Genomic DNA, 13770 nt, shown 5'->3' on the forward strand with positions numbered 1-13770 from the left:
GTTAGAAGGGCTTACATTGGGCAGGAGGTGAAGGATGTGTGTTTCCGTATCTATCTGAATGGGGATTTTCAAGGGGAAAATTTCTAAACAATTCCAAAAGTATGAAAGATATGAACACCAAAATACCCTTGGGGGCAATCAGAGCGTTTAAGACGCAGCAGAACATTGCTGTGATTGTCGGCAGCAATCAGCAAAATAACAAACAGGCACCAAATTCATGTATGTATGCAATACTTTTTATTTTTTCAAGACAAAACGGCTGAGTGAAGAGAATAATGCAGACGACAGCTGAAAATAGAGTGGCATCTCCATAATTGAAAAATAATGACAACATAACCTGTAGGTAGAGTAAGAATTCATAAATGTTGGTCAATGACCTTTGGTCATCAAACAAAGAAATGGAGCCATCAGAATCCATCAGGAGGGAGAGAATGAACTGATTTGTTTTGCAGTGACTCTGTTCTGAACAGAGTGTGTTTGTATAGAAATAATAAATAATGTCAACCAATGCCATAGGTCAACTTCAAGTTCAGTTCAGAACAAATAGCTTGAGAGCAAATACAGAACACAGGATGAAAGCAAGCTGAAAACGTAAATGTACCAAATGTAAAATGTACCAAACTTTCAATGATTTCAGTTCTGTTTAGAATAAGCCTTGCATATGAGATGTACCATATTAAATTATAACATACCATGGCTCTTTTGGCAAAGAAAAAAAAACTCAAAATAAAACAATGTATCAAAACCAGAAAGAAGGAAAATGCTTTTCAGATTGATGTTGGATTGATTGCATATGACAAAAGGTGTTTTTAAAAACTGCTGGAATGTTGTCAGGTGGTACATGTGAAAGGACAGTAAAAAGTTGGCTACCGAGAAAACCCAACAATAGCTTGTATTACTGCATATAAAATGGCAGGAGAGAACAATATAAAAACAAACTAAAAAGATATGTACAACCACCTGTTTTTTACCTCATTGTGGTTACTCCAGCGGGACTGCCTCTGGAGGCCATTACATGGCCTCTCACCCTTGGGGAACACCACAACATTTTATTTTTCAAAAACATACTTATTTTCAAGCATACAAATTATTCACACTATATTATCCTGCCAAATTAAGAAAATATACGGTGGCAGCTTGTTGGGATTTTTTTTTTCACTACAGAAAAAAAGGGTACATTGAAACCTTTAAAGAGTACAGGCAAAACAGTTAGAAATACAGGCTCCAACATAAATACTATAAGTGCCTACACTAAGTGAACATTAAATTCAAATACCATTCTAAATACAGGAAAAAAGTAGACCATAAATGTGTTTTGAACATAGGAACTTACATGTGTGTGCATTTTCCTATGTGTTTAAGTTCTCTCTATATATTTATATATCATAAATCTCTCCCCAATGCAAATTTTTGTTCAACCTGAAGACTTGTGTATAGTAAAGGCAAAAAAGATGAGAAACATTACAATTCATTACATAGTGATCAAATCCTGGACGTCACCAAGACAAAAAAGAGAAACAACAATAACCAATAAAATTCAAAATGAAATTTAAATAAAGTTCTCCCCTAATGGTATTGAAGTGTTACTTTAAAGAAAACAAAAACACAATTTTCTTATCTTTTTAAATCAAATTTGTATAATTTTTTCATTCTGTATTTAGCGGTATAGTTCTATATGGTATGAAGCAGGATATTTCTATGGCGGTTCCTGCACTGAGACTCCCAGGAACCAAACTGATGTTCAATTCTCAGGAGAAAACATGGCTGCCAACAGTTTCTAGCTCAACTATTTTTTTTTTTTTTTCTTTTTCTTTTTCTTCTTTTTTTAACGCAAAGCAATGACACCACACCAAACCCATCAGCATAAGAGCAAGTTTTCCCTTGAGTGTCCAACTGTAAACTGGGAAAATTGAACAGTGCACGTAGTTTGTCCCAGATCTGAAATCCGGTCCTTCTTTTATACTCAACCGACTGTACCTCCGATTAGAGAGACAGATACAGGATCCAAGGCAGAGTGACAAGTGCTATATCATCGACAATGACAGGGGATGAAAATTAAAAAACTACCACAAGCAGGACTAGAGCATCTCGACTCAAAATGACAAAACCGCGATTGGTCTGTTGTGTGTGAGGGGTTCAATTGTTTCTTTAAAAAAAGCAGTTTAACCAAATTTAGATTCATGCTGTTAGATTTGGACTTTCCAATTTCTGATGTAAATTGATGAAAAAGTTTCAAATTACTTAAGCATTTCTAAGATCTATCGCAGCAAAGAGAATAAACGCTATAAAGACATAAACATCTGAATTGTAGAGACACCTGGTTAACCCAAACTCCACCCGCTACCCTTATCCAACCCCCACCCAACACCCAAGCCCACCCTAAACAAGTTTGTCTGGCTTAGGACAGCTAACACCCACTGTGAGGTCTTCAAGTGACTGCTGGCTACACTGCCTGGCTGGCTGACACCAAAATAATTTTGTGCTACTTACAAAAAACTGCACACATTGAACGAAAATAAAACACTCTGGAAAAATTAAGAGCTTCACGTTGGTAAAATTAAAATGACTCATTAGAGTACCCTCTTAATATGGTACATGTGTACCGCAAAACATAAACACCTAAACCAAAACTCCACAGACCAATCTCCTACTCTTGTTTAGCATGTAACATGCCAGTAAACAGAATCATAATCTGGAGAATAACAATATACACGAGTCAGGCAGATAAATGATTTACCAGAGATACACATAATATTTTTTTTCTGTTTCAGCTGGTTCCTTATGCTCTGCTAAGTCACAAAATCAACGGGGTCGTACAGGTGCTTGATGCAAGGACCTGCTTGTTCCACACATGCACAAAATGTCCTTTAATTTTCTATATCTGAAACTCTGAGCTTATAGCAAAAAGGAGAATTAACTAATGCAGGTAAAATATCCAAGGCACTCTTTGTTGTTCTTTCACACCATATTGTTAATTTCATCGCTGTAAAAGAAATATTTATGGCGCTAGTGCCTAGCATTACATAGGCAGACCAATTTATATATATATCTTATATTTCACTCTTGCATGGAAAATCTTTCACAAAGATCAATTTTAAGTGTGACCCTGCTTTTCGTGGTGTTTTGATAATATGACACTGTCCACTATGTTTGAACACAAAACTGTACATGATATGTAAAACAGTATGAACTGTATGCAGCATGAGTTCTCGTAACTAACTTGTTCATGTCGAGGAAATTAAAAATGATCAACAGCAACACGTGTACAACCAAACCCACCAGCCGAGGACAATTTTCTCTCTAAGTAGCCAAAACACATTGAGCATGCTGTCCAGTTACAAAAAATACAAAATGTGTAAATTATTGCACAATAGAAAGGCTCAAAAAGTTTTGCGTTTGATGCAATAGTATTGCCCCGATGGATCATGCATTCAGCTTTTTCAAGTCAGGGATGATAACAGGGCTGTACTGTGTACTGTGTACTGGTGTCTCACCCTGCTGTCCTGTCCCCTCACTTATCTGCTAGTTAGCCAGGGGAGCTGAGAGCCAGAGCCGCCAGCATGCTGCTCTCTGCCTACTCAGTCTTAATGTCATTAGCCAGAGGGCGGTCACTGTGCCACTTCTTCATGTGTTTCTCCAGAGTGCTGTATACACTGAAAGGCATGTGGCAAATTTCACATTTGTATACGTCCTTGCCCATCTGCCCGTGGGTCTTCATGTGGCGGGTGAGCTTGGAGCTCTGGGCGCAGGCGTAACTGCAGAGCTCACACTTGTAGGGTCGCTCTCCTGTGTGACTGCGTCGATGCACTGTCAAATTGCTGCAGTTCTTGAACACCTTGCCACAAAACTCACAGGTGTCACTGCGGCGGCCATCCTTGGAACTTGGCCTGCCGTTCCCATGGGGGGTGCTGGCCCCGCTGCCGGTACCACTGCGTCCCGAAGTGACGCGTTCCCCGTCCAGCTCGCCAGGCGGAGTAGAGAAGCGCAAACTTCCATTCTCTGATGAGTGCTCGGACGAGGAGGCAAAGGGCGATTGTCTGGAGTCCCCGCCTGAAAAGCTGAGGAAGGGGTCCTTGAGTTGTCGTGAGGCAGCGTACCCAGCTAGCCACTGGGAGTAGACGTTCTCTGTGTTTGGGATGGTGGGTGTAGGGGGATCAAGGTCTTTCTCCACCTTGATGCGCTTGGACAAAGGACTGAGGGAGCCGGGGCTGGCCCTTCCACCTAACAGCTTCCTGGACAGGCTTTCAGTTGAGAGAGGTCCGAGGCCGTTAACAGTTGTGGTGGTTACATCATCTCCCCGGTCCGTCTCCATAGCTGAGTCCTCCTCACCGGGCTCCCTGGATGTGCTGCGGCGGTGTGGGTGCAGGGCCTCACTATTTTGGTGATGGCGTGCCCCTTCTAGCCGCAGGCTGAAACGATAGTCATTTCTTCCCTCTTCTTCTCCTCCATTCGGTTTGCCATCCATTTCCTCCTCTTCCCCTTCTTCCTCTTCTTCCTCCTCCTCTTCCTCCTCCTCCTCCTCCTCTTCTTCCTCCTCCTCCTCCTCTTCCTCCTCCTCTTCTCCATTTTCAGGCATCCGGCCGTTATTCTCAGTCTTAAACTTGGCAACCACTGACTTTAGGGCATCTGTGGCACTGCCCATCAGCTCACTGGTACCAGGCTCGGGGGAACTGGCAGTGGAGAGGCCATCATCGGATTTAGCATTTAGTGCCGAAGACTTGGTTTGACAGTGGGTCTTCATGTGGCGTTTTAGTTTGCTAGCCTGGGTGCAGGCATGGTTACATAGATGACACTTGAATGGCTTTTCACCTGTGTGGCTACGCCGGTGAACGATCAGGTTGCTCTGGAACTTGAAGGTCTTCCCGCAGAACTCACACGACTTTGCCTTGAGAGGAGTACCTGGTTGGGCCGTGCTGGATATGGGATTCGGGGTGGAGTGTGAGCCAGAAGGTGACTGAGACGAGTTTAGGGGAGGCGTAGCTGAAAACGGAGGCTTTGAACCTGGCTGGAATGGCTGCAGGAGCCGCTGCATAGGGTTGGGCCTGTTGGGAGAGAGAGGTGGGGAAGCCCCGGTGGCATTCCCAGCCAGCTCACGAAGCCGCCTGGAGAAGTCCATGCTCGAAGGGGCTTCTAGTGGCACTGAGTTGAGCCTCATTACTCTGTCAAAGGCGCTAGGATGATGAGTTGCCAGGGCCAGGTCATCAGGGCTGAGATGGTGACGTGGTGGGGGGCTAAAGAGCGGTGGTGTACGAGGGTAACGGCCCTCACGAGGAGTGGAAGCCGAGTCCCGCGCAGACCCAGATCCCGGCATCCTCAGGAGGTTGTATGGACTTCCTTCAGCCAAGTGGACAGCATGAAGGGGGGGCTGGGAGGTGGCACACTCTCCCCCCATCCCAGGGGCTGTAGCCACACGGGGGGTGAGGGGGCTGCCAGGCTCGCTCTCCAGATAGATGCGGAAGCCATGAGTGTTCTGGGCATGCTGGAGCAGGAACCAGGCACTAGTGAAGGGCTGCTTGCATGTGGTGCAGGTGTAACTGCTGGGCTCATCTTTATCTGGAGATACACAGAAAGTAACATTACATCACATGTTAAAATGATAACACGAATGAAATAGCAATTTCTCTTAATAAAATAAAGCCAAAATCATTCATAATTGCTGTACAACTCTGCATTATGAGGTTTTTGAATACAGCATACAAATACTTAACACAACCATTTTGTCCTAAATTTCTATGATATCAAAAGAATTTTTTAATGATAATTATTGACGATAACTGTATAATTAAATATAATTTGAATTTGTTAACATTTATATTCAGGAATGTTGGTCTGTTGTTATTCTGGCAGCTGGACTCCGTCATCGTTTTTTACACCCAAAATATTTGTCCATCAAGGGAACATTTTTTTGTATTCTGCACTGTGCATTTTAAAATATTTTCAACTTATATTTAACATTTGTGTTATAATCATACTGCATACTTCACAGTACTGAAAATTTCCCAAGCAGCAAAAAAATTATTCACACAGTTTAATATTAAATACTGACTGTGGAATCGCTCTTACACACTGACCTGAGATCTGCCTGACAATGCATACTTAATCTCATTAATCACACTCATCTCTCCTGCAATGCCTTGTTTACGGAATTATCAAGACCAAAGAAGGACATGTATCAATGCTGCATATTAACGCTGAATACAAGAGGTCATAAAACATACCAGTGTTTATCACAAAAAACACATTCACATCAAAAATGCAAGTGCAAATTTAAGTAAGTGCCTATGTAGGTGGGGAGGCTCCAATGAAAATGCATTTCATGCACTGCTTTTCTATTTCTGATATTTCATGCTTTATGGATTTATTTAAAATCCTCTCAGGTGAATAGAAAAGGAGAAGAAGGGGAAAGCAGAAGTGAAAGATATGCAAAATAAGAAGCATTTGCCACTTGCAAATGTGCTCGCTCTTTCATCTCTCTGCTTTCTTATCCTTTCTTCTCTTTTTTCTTTTCTACTGGAGGCCATTTTTCTAAAGTCATTTGCAGACATTGAACCCAAACCGCAGTCATCCTATGCTAGAGTGGGAGAACAAGGGGGTAGAAAGGGGGAGAGAGAAAAGAAGCCAGAGCGCGTATGTGTGATCCCTAAGATGGTGGATGGACAGGCTTGCATGTTTAAAGCCTGCTGTGGTTAGGAGACAAAGGAGTGAAGAAGGGACAGAAAGAGACAACGGAGGCTGGGAGAAAAGACGGATGTTGTGGATGAGTAATAGAGGGGAGAGATTGGTGTTTTGTGGTCCTCCGTTCTATCTCATGTGTCTGCTACCACGACGGCCCCTTCCGAACAATCTCACTTAAAGACCAGAACACAGCATAAAATGTGCACCCAATCAAACCTCCACGCAAACCTTTTCTCTGGGCTGAAAAGAGTTGGAAGGGGGTATACTGGTAAATTATGGATCATTACAATCTGCAAAAATTACAGTTAATTGCTGCCACCTGCAAGGGGCTTTGACCCACTATGGAATTTTTCCATCATAAAAAAGCCATTTGCCCATACACGTTTTTGCTCCCTCTTTCATATGCACAAATAAAACGTGCCCATTACATTGGTTGCAGTTTAGACTGAGCCTATATATGTTTCCTTATTATGTGTGTTTCATGCCTCTAAACAGAAAGCCCTTTATGGCTCATACAAAGGTTACAATAATCAGGCACCTACGATTTCCTTATCCTAGTCTTAATGTGAGAGCACACATTATGCGTGCAATTTTATCTGCCTATTGTGAAGGACAGGTGAGAGAGGCAGAGAAGTGGCACACGTGTCGTCCTCTCCTCTGAGACACAACCATGTCAGTCAGCAGGAGGGAAGCGCTGAGGGATCATGGGTGTGAGGGAAAGAGGCAGGGGGAAAAAGCAAGGGAGCGAGGGATGGCAGGAGGGAGAGAAGTGTGGCGTGAAGGGGACATTCCTATAATGACAACCCACCACATTTCTGAAGGACATAAGAGCCACACTGCACTTCAAAGCAAGTAGTCAATTCATTTTCTTATGTATCAAAAACGGCACGTCTTCTACTATGCAATCACCAGCCCATCTATAGACATTGACAGTGCACTCCTGCCACAAACAGAGATGATAATTGTTATCCCTGTACAAGCTGTGGACACATTGATTGGCATCAACAAGCCGGACCACTGCATGGCAAGATGCACTGCTATCTTTAATGGCTTTTCTCAAAGGGATGGAAGAGGCATTTTGACAAGGTGTTTGATGAAGATTTTTTTATAGTGAAAGTGTAGAGAAATATGTGACAGAGGACGGATATCTTAAAAAACACCCAGTCTCTCTCTCTCTCTCTCTCTCTCTCTCTCTCTCTCTCTCTCTCTCTCTCTCTCTCTCTCTCTCTCTCGTTTCTCTCCTGCCACTATGTCTGTGGTGAGTTAGGCTCGGGGAGAAGGAGAGCTGAGGCTAATGTTGGATCTCCAGGTCCTCTTTGAAATAGGATCAGGAGAGAGGAGAACCCACAGTGACAACCCTTTAGCTGCCGTTTCATAGCAAAGGCTGAAAGAGCTACTTTGGGAGAGAGACAGAGCCAAAGTAGTGGATAAGTAAAAGAGAGAGAGAAAGGGAGCAGGCAGAGGGGATCAGGAGGCGAAAGGTAAAAGAGTGATGACCATACAAAGAGAAATATAAAGAACTAAAGAGGCAAAGCATAGATGAGCAATACAGAACTGTCCAATATGACGAAAGGAGGGTTAACAGCTCTTTCAAAGCCATTTCACCTCATTGCAACACAAAGCAGGAGAGGCTAATATGGCGTCTAACAAGAACAGCTCACTGCAATGGGGCAGAGAACACGATCCAGGGTCTGTGCAAGAAACACCAGGCCGACTGATGCAAGGGGAGAGGAGAAACAATGGTGCAGCAGATAAAATAGCAGATATGGTGGCCTGTAGATGCTGACACCACGCTGACATCACTGTCCCAGAGTACCAGACAAAACAGCTGGCCAGACAAAGCAATATGGAGGATACGCATAAACAGTCTCTGAGGCGGAGGCATTATGTACACTTTGCTCATGCAGATTGCGCTGTTGTGAGTGACCCAACCCCCCATGCCATTCTCATCCTTCACACACACACACACACACGCACAGACTGACCCCCATCATGGGCGTGAATTCATACCACCCCTTCCCCCTTAATCGCATCCACCCAAACAAAGCCACAAACACAAACAAACAAAACAGACGCCAAGACAACCGTGACCTCGACCCACAGTTGGCAGGCTAATGATGCATTTAGAAAAAATGTCATCAACTGTCTCTTCCTCCCTTCATCTATCTATCCATCACTCTATTTACCGACCCAAACCCAGAAACTTTGGGCACACAGGTGACACAGGGACACTTTGGCTCAGCATCACAGTGAGGTTTCATCCATCCTGATAGAGGATTCCTGCATTAAATCGCTCCTATTGATCACAGGAGCTGGATCTCAGAAGCTCAGATGACCCATAACACCCTCAACTGAAGAAAAGTGTCTCGCAATGGCAACAGCATGTGTCTAGGAGGTTACATGTGTACTTTCTACAAGCCTGGCAGTGAAGGTACAGTGACAAGGACTACAACACTACAGCATTCCCGAAATTAGGAATAAAATTACATCCATATGTCCAAAAATTAGCCCACTTGGCGTGACCTCTATTTTTTTTTTGTCCTTGACCAACTCTATGAGTGGGCACAGGGTATCCAGTGTGACCACACAGCTCTCACTGAAATTGATCATTTAGCTAATGGAGGAACAGGCTAACAGGATTAGCTTACAGGCCTTCCAATAGGAGAAGCAGGAGGAGAGAGAATCAGAGGGGGGATACATGGGGCACACAATATGACACTACCATTCCCCAAAGTTATCAGTCGCTTGGCCTAAAGAGCACTGACACACACACCTGAAAAGTGGTTATGCTAATAGCAGGTCTTAGCCAATATTCATAAGTGTTTATAGGTGTTGGAGTGAGAGCATTGAAGAAGAAGTAAGGCTGTCAATACAGTGCCTCTTAAGAGCGGCTCAGTCGTAACTGCCGTTAATGTGATTACGACCCTGTTTATATCATCAGGGTATTCACAGTCAGGGTTTGGAGAGATGTGAAGGGTGAATTAAGAGAGTAGAGGCCAGAGAGGGATCCATTAAATCTCTTCCTCTGTGTCCTGAATTTTCTATGTTCACTTTGTTGTGCACAACTCTCACCTGAATAAGTCGTGACATTGATAAAGGCATTACATATCCTATCGAATATTCTATTTAAGTAGGAGCACTTTGCAGTAAGATATACACAAGTATCTGAATTAAGGGTTCCTTGTGAAGAGTCCCTATGATAACTGTTGTGCAATTGATGTATTGAAATATACCTGGTACATTTTAATGCATCAATAATTGGATATACGTGTTTTTGAATTCAATAGTGTGAATAACCTGTATCTCAAATTTTAAAGGGTTTGGAGGAGAACAGATGATGAGATGCAACCTGGGATTCCTCTCCAGTAAGTTCTTTTTTTTTTAAACACTAAAGCTAGTGCAATAAGTCTGCAATCGAACTACAACAAGGCTGTAAAGTTCTAACCGAACAACTGCAATAGTTTTTTCACATGTCCTTGTACCACCAACGATTGGATAAAAAATGGAAAGGAAAAACAAAACAAAGCACCTGAAAACTGTACTGTACTTTGATCCACATCAGGCCACATCTCTTTGTTTCTGCATCACTATTTGTTTTTCACAACAACCTGAGAGAGCAGGTGCTGCGCGGCTTTGACCTTCCTCCTTCTTTCGCTCTCTCTCTCTGTCTCTCTTGCTCCCACACAGCAACACACACTCGGGCTCATACACTCACGTCTTTGTCCCGCGCCAGACTCTTTGTGGTCTACTGAGCCACTGGCCAGAGACAAAAGGCTTGTTTGACCAACACTTGTTACTGAGACAAAGCCGGATGTAGGAAATACGGTTTACTAAACAGAAAGCAAAGCCGGGGTCTAGAACAAGCCTGAAACCTCAATTCCCAGTCTGGTGTGGACCGGGGGACTCTGGCACTGGTTGGTGATAGTAGGACTCACGCGTTACAGTGTCTGTGATAACCACTACTCACATCACACAGAGAGAACAAGAATAATAGGAAAAAGAGAGGTGTGGAAAGAGAGAGAGTGGAGACCTATGAGAGAAGTAGAGAGAAAGGTAGGCCGAGTTGGCATCAGTGAGCGAAAGAGGGGTGTATTTCCAGATCTCTAGATAAAGACACATGGTGGTCTTTGAGGGCCTGTGCCCAGGATAAAGTAATCTGCTGGCTGTGGCTTTGTCTCCAATCAGACTTTCACACTTATTACCTTTCCTTAGCCCTTCTCCTTCTCCTGAAAGATGATAAGAGCAACAGTGGAACTGAAGCGTCTCTTTGAGTCACTAAGAAACCATTTTGGACAGATGGCTCCCACACAGGGCCAATGAATGCACGCACCATACACAATAGACAACTGATGTTCGCGTGTGTGTGTGTGTGCGTGTGTTCACATACATGCAAATTTGTTGGGGAAGTGAGTTTTCATATGCATGTAATTTTGCTTGCATGAGAGGGTGTGTAATGAATATGCGTGCTTGCTGTTAGATTATGTGTCCATGTGTGCCGACACACATTTATGCCTGTGTGCTGTGTGTGTATGTCCATGTTTGTATGTAATACCCATGTCACATTAATTTTAAAATTAGCATTGCTTTGCGCTGTCTGTTTCCGTATGTGACCTCAGTGCCTTTGATCTTTTCTCGAGTGAACTGCGTTTGTACTGACCATCCACTTACCCATCCATCCGTCCATCTCTCCATTTATCCATTCCAGCTAAGCCCAGCTGGACAGCTTTTTTCTTGGGTGCGGCTGAGTCCAGCAGACCTTATAGTAGGCTGGGCCTGCCGTGTCTCTGGGTGCAGATCATTATTTGCTCTCTGCTTACTCGCATTGGTGAGAGGATGCACGCTGTTGTTTCTCATCCTCGCTCTAATGGTACAGTGAAAAGACCTCTGGGCTTCTAAGCCTAACCAGTCTAATTAAATGGATCATCGCTTATATACACTTCCACAGAGATTATTTATTGAGTTGGGCTTTGCTCCATAGGATCAAACCAGCGTCAACAAAAGCCAACACTCAATGATGGAGTCGGTGTTAAGTGAAGGGCTGGATTCAAAGAAACTGCCATGTGTCAGTTTAAGCACACATAACCAGGTACATGACAAGACTTAATCAAGTAGGAGTATTTTTGGAGTCGGGCAATATCCCAGATGGGCAGAGAGTCTCTAAGCACTTCAGAGGGGAAATGTAGAAAGTGTTCTGTCAAGGATAAGATATGTCTCAATAAACCTGCAGCTTAGGGGGATGAGACTTTACTTGACTAGACTAGCACAGACTAAACTAGACTAGACTGAACTAGAATAGGAGAGAAGAGAATAATAGGACCGTCCACTGTCTTTCCTTACATGAATCATCACTATTTGAAGTGCACGGACAAGATAGCCTCCATAAGACATGAGGCCAACAGCCGGAGCTTCCCTATCTCTGCATAGCTCAGCTTATGACAAGCTGCCGTCCCTGCAGAAAGGATGGAGCAGGACCAGGGAGGTCGACTAGCTGCACATTTCTGCATAAATCTCCAGATAGATAGCATCAGGAGAGGAGAAATAGGGGAGGGAGGCAGGCAAGCAGCGGAGGATGATAAGGCCCCAGGGCAGGGCATTCGACACTGTCAAAACTGTTTCGTCTCTGGCTATTGGATGAGTGGAGCGCGTTATGAGCCTGCATACCATTTGCCAGGACGTGATTCGGCTTCATCGGAGCATACAGGGCCCTGTATCTGACCTCCCCACTTTCTCCCTCGTCAGTCTCCTCTCACAAACAGAGAGATAGATAAACCCGGAGAGACACCACACGAAAAAAGACGTTGGAAGATTTGAACGCGTTACTTCAACACCAGTGTGTAGTGTGACTTATAATCAATATGATTATTTGGTGAATATTCAAAGGAACAAATCACAAGAGGCCAACCTCGCAGTGTTTCAAATAGCAATTACAGGGTTTTTTCCTGCATAGGGATTTCTTTGTTGGCTGCCAAAGCCCAGGGTGTTAGACTCCAAAGACTGTTTTCAGCCAGGAAAAATTACAATAAAAACAGAAACTGAATTATGGTATATTGTCAAGGTTAGAAATCTATAATAATAATAGAATCTGTCAAATACAGTCTGCCCTCTAAAGTAGGAGGAGAGGTGACAAATCAAAGCGAGACTGAAGTAAATAAAAAGTACATGTTGAGAGCTTCACTAGAGTGATTTGTATGTCAGCGCTGTCTCATTTGGAAATGACTTTTATCCAAGGTCAGTATACAAAGAATAGCAACACAAAGTAAGAAGAGTAGTTGTTTTTTTACAAGTGGGTTTGCATTTGCTGAATGCAGCACTAGAAGTTTTGATCAGAATTTAGAAACGATTTATGATTAATTTATACATCAATTAGAGTTCAATTAATTAATCACTGTCTTTTATCAACATTGGCCAAATCAGCCATTTAACTATCCTGTTACTTCAGCAGGAATCCCCTCCCACTCCTCTAGACATTACTGAACTTTAATGTATGAAAAGCTTCTCGTTTTGAAGATGAGCATAATATTCCACCATGTGAAATAACTGAGAGAAAGAAAAGTTGAAATGGAAGGGAGAGCCTGGGCACTGAGGGTTTAAGTCTTTAGGTGATCTACAGGCACAGGCCTGTCTATCTTTATGCTAATGGAGTCTCCACACATACGGACATACACGCGTACTGAATCTGTCTGGACAGCTTGTCTGGGGGATACTCGCCTTGTTGCTTTACCTCCCTCATGCTGCCTGCATGATCCTTCATCACACTATTTTCTTAACACGCTCTGATGACAAAACTGAGAGGTTAAAGTGGGTCTCTCTCTCTCTCTCTCTCTCTCTTCTCTCTCTCTCTCTGTCTCTCTCTCTCTGTCACTCCCTCTCTCTCATGCTCTCTCTCCCCATCCGAGCCCTTTTTAATCTTTAAGCTGCTCTCTACTTTAGCAGACACTGCACATGAAAAAATATATACGGTTTTTTAATATCCCATAACGCACATGACAAACGCACGTGCACACACACAAACACACACACACATATATATACTTTTCCACCCATTCATTTAGTGCAAATTTCATTTCTTCATCCATGTGTCGGACCAGTTTAAGT

The 13770-nt window shown here is 43.3% G+C and overlaps 1 protein-coding gene across 1 annotated transcript in view; it reads right to left on the reverse strand.

The window, feature by feature from the left end:
• Positions 1-255: 255 nt before the first annotated feature.
• LOC142994870 (BCL11 transcription factor A-like) overlaps positions 256-13770 on the reverse strand; it is a 34713-nt gene continuing 21198 nt past the window's right edge. The window contains exon 3 of the mRNA XM_076145747.1: positions 256-5553. Coding sequence (XP_076001862.1) covers positions 3575-5553 — 1979 coding nt within the window. The 3' untranslated portion in view covers positions 256-3574. The remainder of the gene's footprint in view (positions 5554-13770) is intronic.

The sequence above is a fragment of the Genypterus blacodes genome, unplaced genomic scaffold (assembly GCF_046128005.1).
Source record: "Genypterus blacodes isolate CSIRO-AG114 ecotype Tasmania unplaced genomic scaffold, CSIRO-AGI_Gbla_v1 ptg000030l_1, whole genome shotgun sequence".
Lineage (NCBI taxonomy): Eukaryota > Metazoa > Chordata > Actinopteri > Ophidiiformes > Ophidiidae > Genypterus > Genypterus blacodes.